We start from the raw sequence: 21,256 nt of genomic DNA on the forward strand, positions 1-21,256 counted from the left end.
CATTTTTTAGTTCCTTTTTGGCGAAATAGACCATTAAAATTTAGATTGACTTATAAGTAGGCAGCATCATACAAGGAAGAAAAGATCACTCTATCCTCTTCTCACTGATCTCTGCAGCAACTGTGTAGAGATACATCAAAGCTCAGTTGTCTCATTATTAACACTTCCAGATCTCATCTCATGACAGTGAGGGTAAAAGCTGACAACACTGTGAGACTAAGAGGAGATCTGGACTGGTTTGTAAGAATCCATAACTCGGCTTTGGTTTATCTCTACACAATTGCTGTAGAAATCAGTGAGGAGGGAGTGTTCTTTTTCCCTTGTGTGTTTCTGCCTGTTTATGATTGGTCAACCACATGCAGAGAAAAAAGTACATACCTCCAGAGACCAATCTCTGGTAACGCACAGTTAAACTATAACATAAATCATAACCTAAAGTTTACAAGGTGATATCGTACGAACGAGGAGACATTAAAAAAATAAATAAAAACTAATTTATCTCAGCTCTGCAGCCACTCTTTCATCATGTGGTCAGTCTAACATATGCTATGAGTGGTATTTTACCTTGTAATGGTTAAAGGTCCTCTTTAAGGGGGAAGTATGAAAATTTTGGATACCTCATTGAGGGTTACTGCACAAAAAATTGGTTGAAGTCCGTAATATCTAGGGATCTAGGCTTCACTGTTAAATGTCTGTCTTTTTCTCATTATAGGTGCAAGTTTTTCAGTCTGACTGAAACTCCAGAAGACTATACTATTATCGTGGATGAAGAAGGCTTTCTAGGTATGGATTTTTAAATGAAAGTGGTATATCTTAAAACGACATCTTGTCCCACAAAAAAATAAACTGCTGTACAGCTCCATCAGTGGAAAAATAAAAGAAGTTATAGCTCTAAGAATAAAGCAATGCAAAAATAATTATTTTTTTTCCAGAAAATAGTTTTTGTGCAAAAGTGCAAAGACTTAAAAAAATCATATAAATGTGGTATCGCTGTAATCGTTACTGACTCGTATAATAAAGCTACCTTATCAATTTTATCACATGCAGAACAGCATGAAAAAAATTCCTGAACTGCTAGTAATTGTTCCCGAATATCTTAATAGAAGGCAATAAAAAATACCATTACCAGTACCATTCAAAACATCAACCTTTCCCACAAAAAAGAATTCCTCATATGACTCATATGACTCTGTCGGCAGAAATGTGGAAAAATTCTAGCTCTCAAAATATGGCTATGCAAAATTATGCAAAATCTTTTTTTTTTTTTTTTGCCTAAAAAAGCGTCTTTTATTTTGTGACAACATCCTAACATAAAAAAATATAAATTTGGTATAGCTGTAATTGCCTGGACTTGACCCGAATAATGAAATCATCAAATCACGCCGTGTGGCTAAGCAGTACTGTACAGCCACAAAGGGGTATTTCCATGTTCAGCAGAAATTGTGACAAAATTTGGTGCCATTTTTACCCATTTTCCCTTGTGAAAATATAAAATCTGGGGATAAAACTACATTTTGGTGGTTAAAAATATTAATTTTTTCTAAACCGCCCAATTGGATAAAATTATGTGAAGCACCCGTGGTGTCGAAATGCTCACTGCACCCCTAGATGAATTCATCGAGGTATAGTTTGTAAAATGACGTCACTTATCGGGGGGGGGGGGGGGGGTTCTGCTGTTTTGGCAAATTAGGGGCTCTGCCAATGAACCCTCAAACCATTCTAGCAAAATATGAACACCAATATGGCGCTCCTTCCCTTTTGAGCTTTGCACTCTGCCTCAAAATTACTTTTCAAACATATATGAGGTATCTGTGTGCTCAGGAGAAATTGCAAAACAAATTGTATGGTCCATTTTATAATTTTTCCATGCTGCGCCGTCTGTTCTCAATTTGAGCCATTTTTGCATTCAAAAGTCAAACGGTGCTCCTTCCAAGCCCTGCTGTGCTTCCAAACAGCAGTTTTCCCCTATATGTGGGGTATTGGTTTACTTAGTAGAAATTGCACAACAAATGTTGGGGTCCATTTTCTCCTGTTACCCTTGTGAAAATAAAACATTTGGGACTAATGTAAAAGTTTGTGGGAAAAAAGTAAAATTTTAATTTTCTCCTTCCACATTGCATTAATTCTGGTAAAATACCTGAAGGGTTAACAAACTTCTTGAATGTGACTTTGAGCACCTTGAGGGGTGCAGTTTTTAGAATGGTGTCACCTTTGGGCATTTTCTGTCATATAGGCCCCCCAAAGTCACTTCAAATGTGAGGTGGTCCCTAAAAAATGGTTTTGTAAATTTTGTTGTTGAAATGAGAATTCGCTGGTCAACTTTTAACCCTTCTAACTTCCTAACAAAAAAAAAATTATGGTTCAAAACTTGTGCTGAGGGAAATTAGACATGTGGGAAATTTGTTACGTTTATTTAAGAGCATAAATATTAAGTTTGAAAGTCATATCGAACACGTTTTACTACTATCACGAAGTACAATATGTCATGAAAATAGCAATCTCTGAATCTGTGGAATTTTGAAGCGTTCCAGAGTTAGTTGTGTGAAAAGTGTTTACCCTCTTCCTGATTTCCTATTATTTTGCATTTTTTTTATATTTAAATGTTTCAGATCAGTAAACAAATTTAAATATTATACAAAGATAGCACAAGCAAACACAACATCCATTTTTTATGAAGGTAATCAAGGGAAAAAGAAATCCAACCCTACAGAGCCGTGTGTAAAATGTGATAGCCTAACTGGTTGGGCCACCTTTAGCAGTATCAAAAGCAATCAAGCGTTTGCGATAACTGCCAATCTGTGTTTTACAATGCTCTGGAGGAGTTGTTGGCCCACTCATCTTTGAAGAATTGTTGTAACTCGGCCGCATTGCAGGGTGTCCGAGAATGAACTACCCTTTTTAAGGCATGCCACAGCATCTCAATCGGATTAAGGTCAGGGCTTTGACTAGACCACTCCAAAGTCTTTTTTTTTTTTTTTAAGCCATTCAGAGGTGGACTTGCTGGTGTGTTTTGGATCACTCCCCTGCTGCATAACTCAAGTGTGCTTCAACTTGAGGTCAAAAACAGATGGCCGGACCTTCTCCTTTGGGTTTTTTTGGTAGACAACCGAATTCGTGGTTCCATTTACCACAGCAAGTTTTCCAGGTCCTAAAGCGGCAAAACGGCTGCAAACAATCACACTATCACCACCATATTTTACTGTTGGTATGATGTTCCTTTTTCTGAAATGCTTTGTTACTTCTACGCCAGATGTTATGGGACATACACCTTCCAAAAAGTTTTACGTTTGTCTCATCAGTCCACAGAGTATTCTTCCAAAGTCTTGGGGATCATCAAGTTGTTTTCTGGCTAAACTGAGATGAGCCTTTTTCGTCTTATTGCGCAATAGTGGTTTTCATCTTGGAACTTTGCCATGCAGGCCATTTTTGCCCAGTCTTTCTTATGCTGGAGTCGTGAATACTGACCTTTAACTGAAGCAAGGGAGGCTTGCAGTTGTTTGGCTGTTGTTGTGGGGTCTTTTGTTACCTCTTGGATGAGTCGTCGCTACATTCCTGGGGTAATTTTGGTTGGCCGGCCACTTCTGGGAAAGTTCACCACTGTTCCATGTTTTCACTTTTGTAGATAATGGATTTTACTGTGGTTTGATGGAGTCACAAAGCTTTAGAAATGGCTTTATAACCTTTTTTCAGACTGATGGCTCTCAATTACTTTGCTTCTTATTTGTTCCAGAGTTTGTTTTGATCGCTGCACGATGCCAAGCTTTGGAGGACCTTTTGGTCTACTTCACTTTGTCAGGCAGGTCCTATTTAGCAGTTTCTTTATTGAGAACAGGTGTGGCAAGATTCAGGTCTGGATCTGGTAAGGGAATTTGAACTCTGCTTCCAAAAGATGCGATAAACCACAGTTAATTTAAGTTTAAAGAGGAGGGGGCAATCACTTTTTTCACACAGGGCCCCCTAGGTTTGTGTTTCTTTTTTCCTAAATAATAAAGACCTTCGTTTAAAAACTGCATTCTGTGTTTACTTATGTTATCTAAATCTAATATTTAAATTTGATTGCTGATCTGGAAAATTTAAGTATGACAAACATGCAAAAGAATAAGAAATCGGGTAGGGGGCAAACACTTTTTCACACAATTGTATTACCACATAAAGTCAGACTGGTCAGTATTGTAAAATTTGGCCTGGTCGTGAAGGTGAAAATAGGTTGGGGGTGAAGGGGGTTAGAGTACAGTTCATGTATGGAATGTGAACGTTTGAAAATTTAAACTGCATGAGTTAAAATGTAAATCTTAGACATTTCCTTTAAAGAGAGTGACTTACAGTTCATCCCTTTGATGATTATTTGTCATCATATATTTTCAGGGAAATAGACCCTGTGCTTGAATCTCAAACATATGAAATTATAATTAATATATACAGTACTGTGCAAAAGTTTTAGGCAAGTGTGCGAACAAATACTGCAGAGTACCAGTGCTTCTAAAAAGTAAAGGTGTTCAGTAATTTATTTTTAACACACTAAATTAAATGACTAACTGAAAAATCTACCATACGTCAAATCAATATTTGCTGTGACCACTTTAGCCTTCAAATCAGCATCAGTTCATCCAGGTAATGTTGCTCAAACTCAGGGATTTTGCCAGGTACCGTAGCAAACTAGTGACAATGATCATTTTGAGATAAAAGTTGAAACACAGACATTAAATGTAAAAAAGAACATCTGTGTAGGAGGCTTAACACTGGGGGAACAGCCAACTCAACTTCAAAGGGCTGTAGTTCTGTAAAATGAATTTTTGTCACAGGTCATACACCATTGCAAATCTGAGTACAGCAACAAGACACGGGTGGTTATACTGCATCAACAAAGTCTCCCCCCAGTAAATTTTAAAGCAGATTGGGATTTCAATATGTATTGTTCAAACTCCTTTTGAAGAAGCATGAAGAAATGGGTAATGTTGAAGACCATAGACACAACTTCACCCATCAAATTTTCAAAGTCTGGCCAGAGTCGAAGGAAGAATTTCTGCCAAAAAGCATACATTTAACAAGGCCAAACGACTCAACTATGCATGCAAACATTAGGAACTGGGTGCAGAAAAAATGGTAGCAGCTGCTTTGGACTAATGAATCAAAAATTGGAAATATTTGGCTGATACAGGCAGTTTGTTTGCTGAAGGGCTGGACAGTGATAAAATAACTTCCTTCTAAGTTTGGGTTTCAGTTGAGAATTCGGTCAAGAGAATAATAATAATAATAATACTGAGAAAAACAGGCAGATACTTATCCATCATGCAGTACCATCAAGGCGACGTCTGATTGGCTCCAAATTTATTCTACAGTAGGACAACAACCCAAAACTTACGGCCAATGTCATTAATAACTATCTTAATTATAAAGAAGAACAAGGAAGTGATCATATAGCCCCCATAGTGCCCTGATCAAGACATCATGGAGTCTGTGTGGGATTATATGATGAGACAAAAAGATTTGTACAGGCCTACATCCACAGAAGACCTGTGCTTGGTTCTCCAAATTGTTTGGAACAACCTCTCAGCCATCTGTGTGCAAGTGCACCTAGAAAAATTGATGCTTTCATGGTGTTTTGAAGGGAAAGAGTGGCTACACCAAATCTTGATTTGATTTAGATTTTTCTTTTATAGGCAGCATGGTAGCTCGGTGGATAGCAGCGTAGATATGCCACACTGGGATCCTGAGTTTAAATCCACCAAGGACAACATCTGCAAGAAGTTTATATGTTCTTCCCATGTTTGTTTGAGTTTCCTTTGGGTTCTTTGGTTTCCTTCCACACTCCAAAGACATACTGATAGGGAATTTAGATTATGAGCCCCAATGGGGTCAATTTTGATAATGTCTATAGAATATGTTAGTGCTCTATAAGCAAACATAATAAACAATTTTTCATTTTGTAAATAAGAATCAACTATTCTTGAAGTGCTCATTCTGTTTGAGGTTTTTTAGTGGCATTTTTCCGCACTACATAAAACATTTGCACAGTAGTACATATAGTAAATATCTATATGTTTATATTTAGTGTATATATACAGTTCGCATTGCAATATATTTTCACACACATTTGCATGCGGCTGTCCGCTATAGTCGCTGTAGCAAATCTCTTGCAGCAAATAAAAAATGAGTATAATAATCAGCTTGTGCTGCTAGCAAGCTATAAAGAAAAATTATGTGAAAGAACGTACAATTTTGCCAATATATGCAGAAATATTATTGAATGTTTTGTTATATTTTCTTATGGAATGTTGATTCCCCCCCCTTCCCTATAAGTTTTGGGGACCACCCCAATTTATGAAACTATAACAATAGTCAGCAAATTTCTATTTAGGGTGGACACTGACAGTGAAGGGCCCCTGTGCAGATTATGTCTTCCCCCCTCATTAGTTACCTGTTTATGCAAAAACATGAACATGTTGATAGTAGATGTAAAATATAGTATATAATATCTGAAGATGCATATACACATGAACATTTTTATAATGCATTTCAGTTCAGACACCAAAAATATTTTTTTATTTTCACCTTCCCACATTTATTGCTAGAACATTTTTTTTCATTATTGAAGTCTTGCTTTTTGTGAGAAGAGCTGTACCAGCTTTTATAGGCATCATCGCGCATATACAAATATAGGCTTTACATTTATTTGTTACTAGATGGTGGCCCGATTCTAACGCATAAGGTATTCTAGAATATGTATAGTAGTATATAGCACAGCCCATGTAGCATATAGCACAGCCCACGCAGTATATAGCACAGCCACTTAGTATATAGCACAGCCCACGCAGTATATAGCACAGCCCACGCAGTATATAGCACAGCCCACGCAGTATATAGCACAGCCCACTCAGTATATAACACAGCCCACGCAGTATATTGCCCAGCCACGCAGTATATTGCTCCGCCACGCAGTATATTGCCCAGTCACAAACTATATAGCACAGCCCACGTACTATATAACACAGCCCACATAGTATATAGCACAGAGACGTAGTATATAACACAGCCCACGCAGTATATAACACAGCCCATGCAATATATAACACAGCCCACGTAGTATATAGCAATGTGGGCACCATATCCCTGTTAAAAAAAAGACTTAAAATAAAAAATGGTTATATACTCACCTTCCAGCGGCCCCCGGATCCAGCCCAGGCGTTTACCGATGCTCCTAGCGACGCATCGGTCCCAAGAATGGATTGCAGCAATAACCCGTGATGATGTAGCAGTCTCTCGCGAGACCGCCAAGTCATCATCTCGTGAGACCGCTACGTCATCTCCGGTCATTACCAAAATGCATTCTTGGGACCGGAGCGTCGTGAGGAGCCGGAAAGGCGCCGGAAGGTGAGAATATAATGATTTTTTTTTTATTATTATTTTTAACATTAAAAGGTTTTTACTATTGATGCTGCATAGGCAGCATCAATAGTAAAAAGTTGGTGGGCCAATTTGCGGCCGGACTGTGCCTGTCGCTAATTGGTCGCGGCCAGCTGGCCGCGACTAATCAGCTACCTGGGACTTCCGCGACAGAAAGACGGAAGTGGACCTTAGACAATTATATATATATAGACTAGATGGTGGCCCGATTCTAACGCATCGGGTATTCTAGAATATGTATGTCCACATAGTATATTGCCCAGCCACGTAGTATATTGCCCAGCCACGTAGTATATTGCCCAGCCACGTAGTATATTGCCCAGCCACGTAGTATATTGCCCAGCCACGTAGTATATTGCCCAGCCATGTAGTTCACGTAGTATATTGCCCAGCCACATAGTATATTGCCCAGCCACATAGTATATTGCCCAGTCACGTAGTATATTGCCCAGCCACGTAGTATATTGCCAAGCCACGTAGTTCACGTAGTATATTGCCCAGTCACATAGTATATTGCCCAGCTTGCCCAGTCACATAGTATATTGCCCAGCCACGTAGTATATTGCCCAGCCACGTAGTATATTGCCAAGCCACGTAGTTCACGTAGTATATTGCCCAGTCACATAGTATATTGCCCAGCTTGCCCAGTCACATAGTATATTGCCCAGCCACGTAGTATATTGCCCAGCCACGTAGTTCACGTAGTATATTGCCCAGTCACACAGTATATTGCCCAGCTACGTAGTATATTGCCCTGCTTGCCCAGTCATATAGTATATTGCCCAGCTACGTAGTATATTGCCCTGCTTGCCCAGCCACATAGTATATTGCCCAGCTACGTAGTATATTGTCCAGCTTGCCCAGTCACATAGTATATTCGCCAGCCACATAGTATATTGCCCAGCCACGTAGTATACAGCAGAGTCACGTAGTATACAGCACAGAGCCACATAGTATATTGCCCAGCCACGTAGTATACAGCACAGATCCACGTATTATACAGCACAAAGCCACATAGTATATTGCCCAGCGACGTAGTATACAGCACAGAGCCACGTAGTATGCAGCGCAGAGCCACGTAGTATGCAGCACAGAGCCACGTAGTATACAGCACAGAGCCACGTAGTATACAGCACAGAGCCACGTAGTATATTGCCCAGCCACGTAGTATATTGCACAGCGACGTAGTATACAGCACAGAGCCACATAGTATACAGCAGAGCCACATAGTATATTGCCCAGCCACATAGTATACAGCACAGAGCGACGTAGTATACAGCACAGAGTCACATAGTATACAGCACAGAGCCACAGTATACAGCACAGTCGTGTAGTATACAGCACAGAGCCACGTAGTATATTGCCCAGCCACGTAGTATATTGTCCAGCCACGTAGTATATAGCACAGAGCCACGTAGTATACAGCACAGAGCCACGTAGTATACAACACAGAGCCACGTAGTATACAGCACAGAGCCACGTAGTATACAGCAGAGTCACGTAGTATACAGCACAGAGTCACGTAGTATACAGCACAGGGCCACGTAGTATATTGCCCAGTCACGTAGTATATAGCACAGAGCCACGTAGTATATTGCCCAGCTACGTAGTATACAGCACAGAGCCACGCAGTATACAGCACAGAGCGATGTAGTATATTGCCCAGTCACGTAGTATACAGCACAGTCACGTAGTATGCACCATATCCCTGTTAAAAAGAAAAAAAAAAAAAAAAAGAATTAAAATAAAAAATAGTTACATACTCACCTCCTGGAGCCTCAGGATCGAAGCAGCCGGTTCCCGATGCTTGTCGCGCACTCCGGTCTGAAGATTGCATTGCGGTCTTGCGAGATGATGACATAGCGGTCTCGCGAGACCGTACGTCGTCATCTCGCAAGACCGCAATGCATGCAGCGGTCACCGGGGCGTCGCGCGGAGCGAATGAATAACCGTGACAGAAAGAAAGAAAGACAGACGGAAGTGACCCTTAGACAGTTATATAGTAGATAGTTTAAATTGGGAAAAAGTAAATAGTTGACCCGTTTTTTTACACCATTTACCATTCTCTATAATGTTTTCTGTATTGTTTGGGTTGTTGCAATAACAGGGATAGCAGCATATATGACCTTGTTACTTACTGGTTTATGAAGAGAAGAAAAGTACGGTAAATTATAAAAATATGATTATTAATTTTAGTAACCTTAAGAGGGAAAAAAATCCCTGGGCTTTATTTTTTCAGCTTCATTTTACCCATAATGTACACATGTACTGGTATATGGCTATGTATCTCTGTATTGATACAACAGTACAGCAAAGAAAAAGAAGAACATTTAGATTTTTAGGTAGACAAAAATATCTGTGGCTCACTGTTAATGTTTTAGATTTCCATGTCACAGGTTCTGAATTTGAGTCACGGGCAAGCCCACCATGGAAAAAAAGAAATTCGTGAACCCCTTGATGTAAAATCACGTACATGTGTCCCAAGAGCAGGCTGAGCTTCATAGAAAGCTGCAGAATGGCCAAAAGGAAAGATTTATTTTTTAATAAAGATCATGATATGAGGGAAAAAAAACATTACCAAAAAATACATGCAACACATAATCCCGATTTAAGCAATAGATGATTTTCTGATGATAAGCTTTGCTTTTAGGAAGAATGCCAGCACTCCTGTATGAATGTGCATGATTATGTATGCCAAGATGTAGACCAATATACTATATATACAGTATGTGTGGGTAAAATTTATTCAGTTAGGTCCAGAAATATTTGGATAGTCACAGAGCCCAAATCTTTGCTCTGTGTGCAAGTGCTTTTTATTTAAAATGAAACAACTGAGATGCAATTGAAGTGTAAACTTTCAGGTTTAATACAAGTAGTTGAACAAAATTATCCCGTGAAATATTTAGGAAGTGCAACCACTTTTCTGCAAAGCCTCCTTATTTCAGGGCCTTAAAAGTAATAGAAAAAATTAATTTTATCACAAACAAAATGTTCATTTTTAATACTTTGTAGAGAATCCTTTGCAGGAAATAACTGCCTGAAGTCTGGAAGCCAGGGATGTCACCAAATACTGTGTTTCCTAATTTGTGATGCTTTGCCAGGCCTTTACTGCAGCTGACTTCAGTTGTTGCTTGTTTGTGGGTCTTTCTGCCTTAAGTTTTGTCTTAAAGAGGTTGTACACTATTTTTACATTGATGACCTCTCCTTGGGAAAGGTCATCAGTGTCTGATCAGCTGAGGTCCGACACCTGGCGCCCGCGCCATTCAACTATTAGGCTAGGTTCACATTGCGTTAAGTACATACCGTTTAACGGATCCGTTAAACGCTTGTACAAAAATGAGCCAAATTTGTTGAAAATATGGCTTCACGTTAACGCTTGCGTTAATGCACTTGACTGCGTTTATGTCATTCTGATGTATACAGAGATATATAATAACATAGAATTGTACTTACATTGCCTCTGATCGCTTGCAAGACACACACTGTGCTGCTGGCGTGTTCACAATGTGTTGCAGAGTCTCTCCTCCTATGGCTGAAAAAATGGCTGAAATCGTGTTTCCTGTCACATGACCACATGGACTACCCTCATTAATGCAATTCAAACGTATGGTTTTATTTGGAAATTTTGTATGATTTGCGTCTGGCTGCGTTTGCAATAGCCTTCAATGGCAGAATTGACGCTTCCGTTACTCTTGCGTTAGCTTGACCGGACCCGAAAATGCTGCAAGCCGCGTTCGAAGGTCCGTCATAAAAAAACGGAATGTGGCAAACGCATGCCAATTTTGACATGAGTCACGATGCGTCATACAATGCAAGTCTATGGATGCGTTACAATGTCCGTTACATTGCGTTTTCACTACTTAAAAACGTGTTTGTTAGACAGACTCCCCTAGCGCATTGTGAACCTAGCCTTATCAGTGTTGGCAGCTGCCGGACAGAAGTACTCGCATGCCGAGCTACTCTGTCTTCTGGTAGTGTCCAAGGCTTGGTACTGCACAATGCAATAGGAAGCAGATGTGCAGTACCCTGTTAAACCCAATACCAGAAGACAGCCAGCTCCGTAAGTCAGTGCTTCCGGCCTGCAGCTGCTACCTCCAATAACAGCTAATCGTTGGGAATGCTAGATGCCGGACCCAGCCAATCAGACATTGATGGCTTCTCTTTAGGATATGCAATCAGTATAAAAGAAGTGGACAACCTTGCTAAGCATGTGCATGCTTGCTGGGGTTGAGATCTGGTGCCATTGCAGAAAAATCAACTTCTTCGCCTTAAAAATGACTCTTGGCTTGCGTTTGCAGTTTTGGAAGCCACGCATGCCCAATGCCATCACACTGTCTCCACCATGTTTTACAGAGGATGTGGTGAGCTATTCTAAGCCTTCTCAAAACCTTCTTTTACCCAACATTCTGGTACAGGTTGATCTTAGTTTAATCTGTCCAAAGAATGCTTTTCCAGAACTGGGCTGGCTTCCTTAGATGTTTTTTTTTTTTGCCAAGTCTAGTCTGGCCTTTCTATTTCTGAGGCTGATTAATGATTTGCGATACACACTCTCTCGTAGGCACAGGATAAGCCATAAATGTCCTCAAATTGCAGGTCTTGCCTATCTTAAGAATGACCAATGAGAATGCAGAGGGTCAGATGTACGGGGGTCTGTCCATTCACAACTCTGCAAGACAGATCTTTTTAGCAATAATACTTTGACATGGGGATACCCCTTTAATGTTACCAAAAATGTCTCAAACTACATAAAGTATAATGTAGGGTGTAGTGTAGTTGTATGTTCTAATTATTTTGCACTCTGATAAATGTGAAAGTTGCCATGTGTAATCGCCTTGCTATCGTTCTACTTACGCAGAAGCCACATCTGATTTCATCATAACAGACATTTGACATTTTTGGGAAGAATGCAAAGCATTTGACTTGAGTTCAAGCGAGATTCAAATGAATAACCCTAATAAATAAGCTTACCTATGATTTTTGGATGAAATACAGAAGGTCCCTGAACTGCTTCATGTTTTTAGTATGCATGATACATAAGTCCCAAGTGTTCCTCTTACTTGAACACTTGGGACTTATGTATCATGTAGAGCTTTCATGTTTTTCTGCATGAAAAGGGCCTTTTTGTTTTTTATTATTCTGAACCGTTGTGTTGGTGGTTAATGCTCAGAGGTCTATGGAGAAAAGAGCTATTTATACTTCAAAACCCAAATAATTCTTAAGGGTCACGTCTGCTTGTTTGCCATCATACATTGCCATAAATCATAATCCTGCAGTTGTGTTTTATATATTGTCACCCAAATTGTCACCTTCTTATGTGTTCGCAGAAGGCAGCCATTTGGACAGCCATTGGATTTTCATCTTTGGCATATCACATTGTGACTTTGAAATTAAAAATCATATGTACATTTGGTTTAAAGCTTATAGTCAATAATTAATACAGGACATTCCCTCTTTGGTTTCCCTCTTTGACTACGTTCTGCCTTAAACCGCCTAAACTTTTATCCATTGGGCCACATTCATGAAACCATTTTTAGCTTTCTAACCTTTATCTTTTAAGGGTTCCAGAAAAGATAGTTTAGAAAATGTAATTATGAACTTATCCTATGGATGAGATTTCCACTGTTCCTATATGTTAAAGTAGGAATTCCCTGTGGTGAAGATGAAGCAGAGTTACTAATGGTGATTTTTTTTGTTTTATTTTTGGTAATTTTTAAATTTCTAGCAAACAGTGAATGTGTTCTGAAGATGCCAGTGCCTGTTAGCTTTATGCTTTATTATTTTAAAATGTAGAGGACTACAAATTCCTGACCGTAAAAAACAAAAAGGAAAGTACTCCTCAGAGCGTGAAGTACAAAAAATAGCAAATCTTTATTGAATAAATACAATGGGGGATATAAGTATTTGATACACTGACGATTTTTGCAGATTTTTCCACCTGCAAAGAATGGAGAGGTCTGTAATTTTTATCGTAGGTACACTTCAACTGTGAGAGACAGAGTATATAAAAAAAGAAAATCACATTGTATGATTTTTAAATAATTAAATTGCATTGTATTTCATGAAATAACTATTTGATCACCTACCAGTCAGCAAGAATTCTGTCTCACGCAGACCTTGTAGACCTACACAATGCTTGGATGGGCTACAGGACAAAAGGCAAGCAGCTTGGTGAGAAGGCAACAACTGTTGGCATAATTATTCCAAAATGGAAGAAAGACAAGATGACTGTCAATCTTCCTCTGTCTGGGGCTACATGGGGTAAGGATGATTCTGAGAAAGGTCAGGAATCGGCCCAGAACTACACAGGAGGACCTGGTCAATGACCTGAAGACAGCAGGGACTACAGTCTCATGCATTACTGTTAGTAACACATTACACTCTCATGGATTAAAATCCTGCAGGGCACGCAAGGTCCCCCTGTTCACTCCAGCACATGTCCAGGACCATTTGAAGTTTGCCACAGACCATTTGGATGATCCAAAGGAGGCATGGGAGAAGGTTATGTGGTCAGAAGAGACCATAATAGAACTTTTTGGTATCAATGCCACTCGCCATGTTTGGATGAAGTAGAAGGGTGAGTTTAACACCAAGAGTTCTGTCCCAACCATGAAGTATGATGGGGAAACAAAGGGGATAGGACCACTGCACTGTATTGTAGGGAGAATGGATAGTGTCATGTATTGCGAGATTTTGGCCAACAACCTCCTTCCCTCAGTAAGAGCATTGAAGATGGGTCGTGGCTGGGACTTCGAGCATGACAATGGCCCGTAACACACAGCAAGGAGTGGCTCCGTAAGAAGCATTTCATGATCCTGGAGCAGCCTAGCCAGTATCCAGACCTAAACCCAATAGAAAATCTTTGGCGGGAACTGAAACTCGCTGTTGCCCAATGACAGCCTTGAAACATGAAAGATCTGGAAAAGATCTGTATGGAGCAGTGGGCCAAAATCCCTGCTGCAGCGAGTGCAAACTTGGTCAAGAACTACAGGAAATGTCTGACCTCTGAAATTGCAAACAAAGGTTTCTGTACCAAATATTAAGTTCTGTTTTTTTATTGTATCAAATAGTTATTTCATGCAAGAAATGCAAACTAATTATGTAAAAATCATGATATAAAAATTATAGACCTACCCATTCTTAGTAGGTGTGAAAACTTTCAAAATCTGTAGTTCAAATACTTATTTTCCCCACTGTACATACAAGTATTTAAAAAACGTCATACTCTTTCCTTTCCGTCACTTAGAACTCCTGTAACTGTGAACCACTTTTCTGGCTATGTATACCGCTTTGTCGTCCAGTACCGCCAATATGCACAAGTTGAGGACATTAAAGTTGCCTTACACCATAGATAGCTGTGGCTAAACAGTCATATGACAACTATCTCTTCAGACCCAACCATACACATTGCTACTTGACTTTTTGATGAAGACAGTGGTATAAGTCAAAAAGAAGATGAACAGCGCTCCAGCCGGGTGTCGTAGTATCAAAAGAAATCTTTATTGATCCATGTAGAAGGCTTCTACATGGATCAATAAAGATTTCTTTTGATACTACGACACCCGGCTGGAGCGCTGTTCATCTTCTTTTGGACTATTTGATATATCCGGGTTGGTTCCCTGGACAAAGAACGAGCACCCTTTTGTGTGAGTGCTATTAGCCCTACTTTTTCTCTACTAAGTGGTATAAGTCAGTGACAGAAATAGCTGACCGTAGCTTATTTCCAGTCGAGACAGAAGAATAGGCTATTATAATACAACATGATGTCAGGAAGAGTTAGGAAGCCCCTTTTAAAGAAGCCCTCCCATGAGCTTTATTTTTCCGTAAACTTATGTACAGTGGGACAAAAAAGTATTTAGTCAGTCAGCAATAGTGCAAGTTCCACCACTTAAAAAGATGAGAGGCATCTGTAATTTACATCATAGGTAGACCTCAACTATGGGAGACAAACTGAGAAAAAAAAATCCAGAAAATCACATTGTCTGTTTTTTTTATCATTTTTTTTGTAGTAATGGCACCTGTTTAAACTTGTTATCAGTATAAAAAGACACCTGTGCACACCCTCAAACAGTCTGACTCCAAACTCCACTATGGTGAAGACCAAAGAGCTGCCAAAGGACACCAGAAACAAAATTGTAGCCCTGCACCAGGCTGGGAAGACTGAATCTGCAATAGCCAACCAGCTTGGAGTGAAGAAATCAACAATGGGAGCAATAATTAGAAAATGGAAGACATACAAGACCACTGATAATCTCCCTCGATCTGGGGCTCCAGGCAAAATCCCACCCCGTGGGGACAGAATGATCACAAGAACGGTGAGCAAAAATCCCAGAACCACGCGGGGGGACCTAGTGAATGAACTGCAGAGAGCTGGGACCAATGTAACAAGGCCTACCATAAGTAACACCATGGACTCAGATCCTGCAGTGCCAGACGTGTCCCACTGCTTAAGCCAGTACATGTCCGGGCCCGTCTGAAGTTTGCTAGAGAGCATTTGGATGATCCAGAGGAGTTTTGGGAGAATGTCCTATGGTCTGATGAAACCAAACTGGAACTGTTTGGTAGAAACACAACTTGTTGTGTTTGGAGGAAAAAGAATACTGAGTTGCATCCATCAAACACCATACCTACTGTAAAGCATGGTGGTGGAAACATCATGCTTTGGGGCTGTTTCTCTGCAAAGGGGCCAGGACGACTGATCCGGGTACATGAAAGAATGAATGGGGCCATGTATCGTGAGATTTTGAGTGCAAACCTCCTTCTATCAGCAAGGGCATTGAAGATGAAACGTGGCTGGGTCTTTCAACATGACAATGATCCAAAGCACACCGCCAGGGCAACGAAGGAGTGGCTTCGTAAGAAGCATTTCAAGGTCCTGGAGTGGCCTAGCCAGTCTCCAGATCTCAACCCTATAGAAAACCTTTGGAGGGAGTTGAAAGTCCGTGTTGCCAAGCGAAAAGCCAAAAACATCACTGCTCTAGAGGAGATCTGCATGGAGGAATGGGCCAACATACCAACAACAGTGTGAGGCAACCTTGTGAAGACTTACAGAAAACGTTTGACCTCTGTCATTGCCAACAAAGGATATATTACAAAGTATTGAGATTAAATTTTGTTTCTGACCAAATACTTATTTTCCACCATAATATGCAAATAAAATGTTAAAAAAACAGACTGTGATTTTCTGGATTTTTTTTTCTCAGTTTGTCTCCCATAGTTGAGGTCTACCTATGATGTAAATTACAGACGCCTCTCATCTTTTTAAGTGGTGGAACTTGCACTATTGCTGACTGACTAAATACTTTTTTACCCACTGTATATGTGTATGTATTGTAGTGTCAGTGTGTTAAAGGGAAATCTGTTACCAAGTTTTTGCTATGTAAGGCTACTTTTACACTGGCGTCGTGTGGCGGATGTCGCAATGCATTGTTTTGGAGAAAAAACGCATCCTGCAAAGTTGCCCGCAGGATGCGTTTTTCTCCATAGACTTGCATTAGCGACGTATGGCCACACGTCGCATCCGTCTTGCGACGGATGCATCGTGTTTTGGCGGCCACAACACACAAAAAAAAAGTTCAATGTAACGTTTTTTGTGCGTCGAGTCCGCCACTCTCGACCGCGCATGCGCAGGCGAAACTCCGCCCCCTCCTCCCCGTAACTCACAATGGGCAGCGGATGCATTGTAAAACTTTTCGTGGGCAGCACGGTGGCGCAGTGGTTAGCACTGCAGCCTTGCAGCGCTGGGGTCCTGGGTTCTAATCCCACCCAGGACAACATCTGCAAAGAGTTTGTATGTTCTCTCCGTGTTTGCGTGGGTTTCCTCCGGGCACTCCGGTTTCCTCCCACATTCCAAAGACATACTGATAGGGAATCTAGATTGTGAGCCCCATCGGGGACAGTGATAATGTGTGCAAACTGTAAAGCGCTGCGGAATATGTTAGCGCTATATAAAAATAAAGATTATTATTATTATTATTTCCTAGCCAAAATATGATACAAATGTCAAAAGACTAAATGTAAGGGCTCGAGCAGATGACAGAATTTTTGGTCCGAATCTGATCCACTCGATCCAAATTGGATCGCACTCGGACCGGTGTTATTCTATGAGCTGTGCAAATCCCGATTTTTGTCTAAGGGAAAATTGCAGCATGCATGAATTACATGAATTACATCCAATATTTAGATCACATTTGGCCATGCAAGTCATTGAATGAGTTGAGAAAATTGGACCTCACTCCGATTACATCCGAGTGTGGTCTGATATTCACAGACGGACAAGATGGAGAAATTTCTCCTCATCCGAGAAAATCTTATCACAGTACAATCAACCCAATTCTCTCGGATAGAAGAAAATCTGGTCATGTGACCCTACCCTAAAAAAGGATAGACCTCAGCTTTTAAGAAGCAAGTTTTCGTCTCTATTGAACGATGGGTTTAAGGTATAGAAGTTCAGTTATACAGGTTGGTTAAAATATATAAGCGTAAAGTTTTCTAGACTTGATGGTGGTTTATTCAAATAAGAAGTGCTGCAGTGGCAGTAGTTGCCATTCACCCCCATTTAGCACTTTGACCATGAGACTACAGATTTATTACAGTTATCAGATGAAAATAACAAAAAGCAGAAATCCTTCCCAAGGTTTGTAACTTGTCGGTTATGTTGTCACTTCCAGCTTCATATTACCTGTCGCATATAATTACGTAGACGTTGAATGGTAAAAGCAGGACTCACCTTGATTATAACTTTCACAACTACTTATTAAATAAATAATTAGTAAACCGTGTCATTGTAAATGGAATAACAAAATGTGTTTAATGGTAATTTTCCATAGGTGTTAGCCTCTTCTCTGAAGTGTGGGTGGTATGGATAGCCCTACTGTTGTCATTAATTTCTTGGGAGGTGAGAAAATAATATACAGAACAGTGTTGCATTGATTATCTCTTAAACTTTTGGCATTTCCTTGAGAAGTTTTCGATCTAAGTCACGAATCAAAATTAACCATAGAAGTCTGTGAAAATTTTGGACCACACGAATAGCATCAGTGTGCAGTCCGCGATTAACATTGTAATTTATCGGGGAGGCTTTGCAAATTATTTATTAATTGAATTTTTTTTTCAGCAGTGAAAATGACTAATTAAACACTGATAGTAAAAGCTGAGACGCTGATGATACTCTGACTCAAAATGATCTTATATCACAGAAATTTCTATTTTTGTTGTACTCCTAGTTTTTGCTATGCCAGGCAAGTCACAAAAAAATTAGTTAATTCTTTAGAGTATCTAAACCTTCATCACTTTTTCTTTTTTTTTTATTTTAATGCCCTTTTAGTTGCAAGCAGTTGAGTGGAGTTTCAGGTCCTTCATACAATATATTTTCTTTTGATTGTGCACCACTTGCCTGATCTGCACTCTTAATTGGGAGATAGGGTTGGTGGGCGGAGGGTCTAGTGATCAGAGGGGTCTCAGAGTTCCCATTAAACTATTTGCAATTAAAACAACACTTTAATATATATGGGATAAATGGATAGTTACTTGTTACATTAAAAAACTCTCCAAAACAGTACCTCTATGGACCATAGGTCAGACCATTCTCAGTCCACTTATGATCTAAGGTTGTGATTTATTTGCACATCATTGCTCTGCATCAGATGTAACTCGACTACTATGAGATAATGTTGTGAGGTTTCTCTATGAATTATATGGAGGTTATTGTGCAAGGAAAACAGGAGGTAAGCTCTGACCATAACTTGCACCATCTGAGAGCATGATTGTGTGCACCTTTGCCCATTCCTGATGGAGGTGCAGAGTCCATTCTTGGGATTGCTAGAGATCCCAGATTTTGGACCCCCAGAGATCAGCAAGTAATTCCTCATCTAAAAGATAAGGGATTACTTGCTTTTAGATAGATGATAACTTTTTAACCAAAAATTGTAATTAAAATGCAGTAATTTTCAATTGACATTTTCAATTAACAAAAACCTCTACACAAGACACTAGAGACCGATGGAAGACTATTTGGGACTGTTTTTTTAAAAAATATTTGTTCAATGAATCAGTAATATCCCCGAAAAATAAAATAAATGAAAACATAATAAACAGCAAACAGTGGTACATGCAGTAGAGCAGAAGAGCACAACCTGGGGGCAACATGCAATGCGGCTCCCAACCTTCTGTATACATTAGTTTCCGTACCAGAAGAAAAAAAAGCACATTGCTAAGGAGCATGTATGGGCAAGCACTAATGGAGCACTGTGTGACCATACCTAGACCTCCCAGACATCAAGAGACAATGGTTTCTTGACTCTGTTTAGCATTCTGGACAGGTATATGTGAGTTATAGTGCTTCCTGTCTATATGTGGAGATCTCGCTATTCTCTTTTAAAGGTATTGTGAAATGCAGCTAGTTACTTCAGCTGCCATAGTTTTCAATGGAGAGAGTTACAAGTGCAGGGTCTTTCTCCTCCATAATTGAGTGCTGATTGGGAGAACCGAGCACCAGTATTCTCTAGATATGTTGAAGTTCTGGTTTTGGAATAGATTCTTAGATATTTATGACACATACATTTTGATATTGTGCCATAAACCTCTTAAAATGAATACCTATAAGTTTTACTGCAGACATTGGAAGTCATTCAATATGATAATATGGTCCCCGGACCAGAAAATGTTGTGCACTGCTGCAGTATAGGCAAAGGCGTATCTAGGTTTCCCAGCACCCGGGGCAAGAATTCAGTTTGTTGTCTCTAAATGGGTTGGAGTAGTCGACTCGTCATGTGACCATTCATATGTGATTTGCACACTTGGTCACATGCCAACAAGCTGCTCTTCCTAATTCTCTCAATGTTAAGTGAAAAACTGACAGAAGTAGGAAAAGAAGCTAGTTGTCACGTCACCGTAAGTATGAAAATCGCATACGAGTGAAGTGGCCATATGGTGACTGCTGCAATTAGCAACCAGAGTTGAATCTTGACAGTGAGTATATTGCATGCTGTTAGGATTGCCATGCTACCGTGCTTCAATTTATAATTAAACTGCTTGTCGAGGTTTGAGATGAAAGTCTGCAGTTACTCTATGCGACTGCAGACTTCTGAATTCTCACAGCACATGCACGGCACATTTTTAAGATCCTCCCTTGCTGGTGGCAAGAGTGGATGGTCATGTGAGAAAAAGTATGTGATTTCTATACTACTTGCCACCTTCCAACTAGACGTGTCTGGCCTGTCTCAATTAATTTTCATTGAGCGAGGCCACTCATGTCTAGTCAGCACGTGATCACATGTACGCAATTCACATACTTGAGCTTTCGTGACCTCACACTTTCTCCACCGGCACCAGAGATTCTTGATGGCGTGCAGTGCTCGTTGTGAGAATCCAGAAGTGTTCAGTCACATAGAATGACTGCAGGCTCATTACAATATACAAAAAAAGGTTGCAGTCTATCGTGCCAAAACACGTCAAATATGAAATACATGAAATATGAATAGCAAAATAGCCATTTTGCTATTCATATTTCATGTATTTCATATTTGACGTGTTTTGGCACGATAGAGTGCAACTTTTTTTGTATATTGTATATAGAGGTAGCTGCTCCTGGTATGCACCCATTCACACTAGTTTGGATGTGCCAGTCGTTTTTCTGTCATTTCTATGCAGACTCATTACAAACATGGGCAAACCCTTTTAATGCTTCTAACATAAATAAAAACATAGTGACCCTTAACCTGTCAGGCGGCACAAAACTTTAATATTGCCATGTATCACATAATCTTACAAGTTATGGTTTGTTACATGTGAACAGGATTAGAACCAAAAGCCCAAGAATCCTTAGGAAGAACCACCAGCAGTACAGAAATACATC

The 21,256-nt window shown here is 39.9% G+C and overlaps 1 protein-coding gene across 1 annotated transcript in view; it reads left to right on the forward strand.

Moving 5' to 3' along the window:
• The window catches only part of CASTOR2 (cytosolic arginine sensor for mTORC1 subunit 2), a 288,254-nt gene that overhangs the window by 145,473 nt on the left and 121,525 nt on the right, over positions 1–21,256 (forward strand). Inside the window, exon 2 of the mRNA XM_069757439.1 lies at positions 713–783. Coding sequence (XP_069613540.1) covers positions 713–783 — 71 coding nt within the window. The remainder of the gene's footprint in view (positions 1–712; positions 784–21,256) is intronic.

The sequence above is a fragment of the Ranitomeya imitator genome, chromosome 3, assembly GCF_032444005.1.
Source record: "Ranitomeya imitator isolate aRanImi1 chromosome 3, aRanImi1.pri, whole genome shotgun sequence".
In the NCBI taxonomy this organism is placed as follows: Eukaryota; Metazoa; Chordata; class Amphibia; order Anura; family Dendrobatidae; genus Ranitomeya; species Ranitomeya imitator.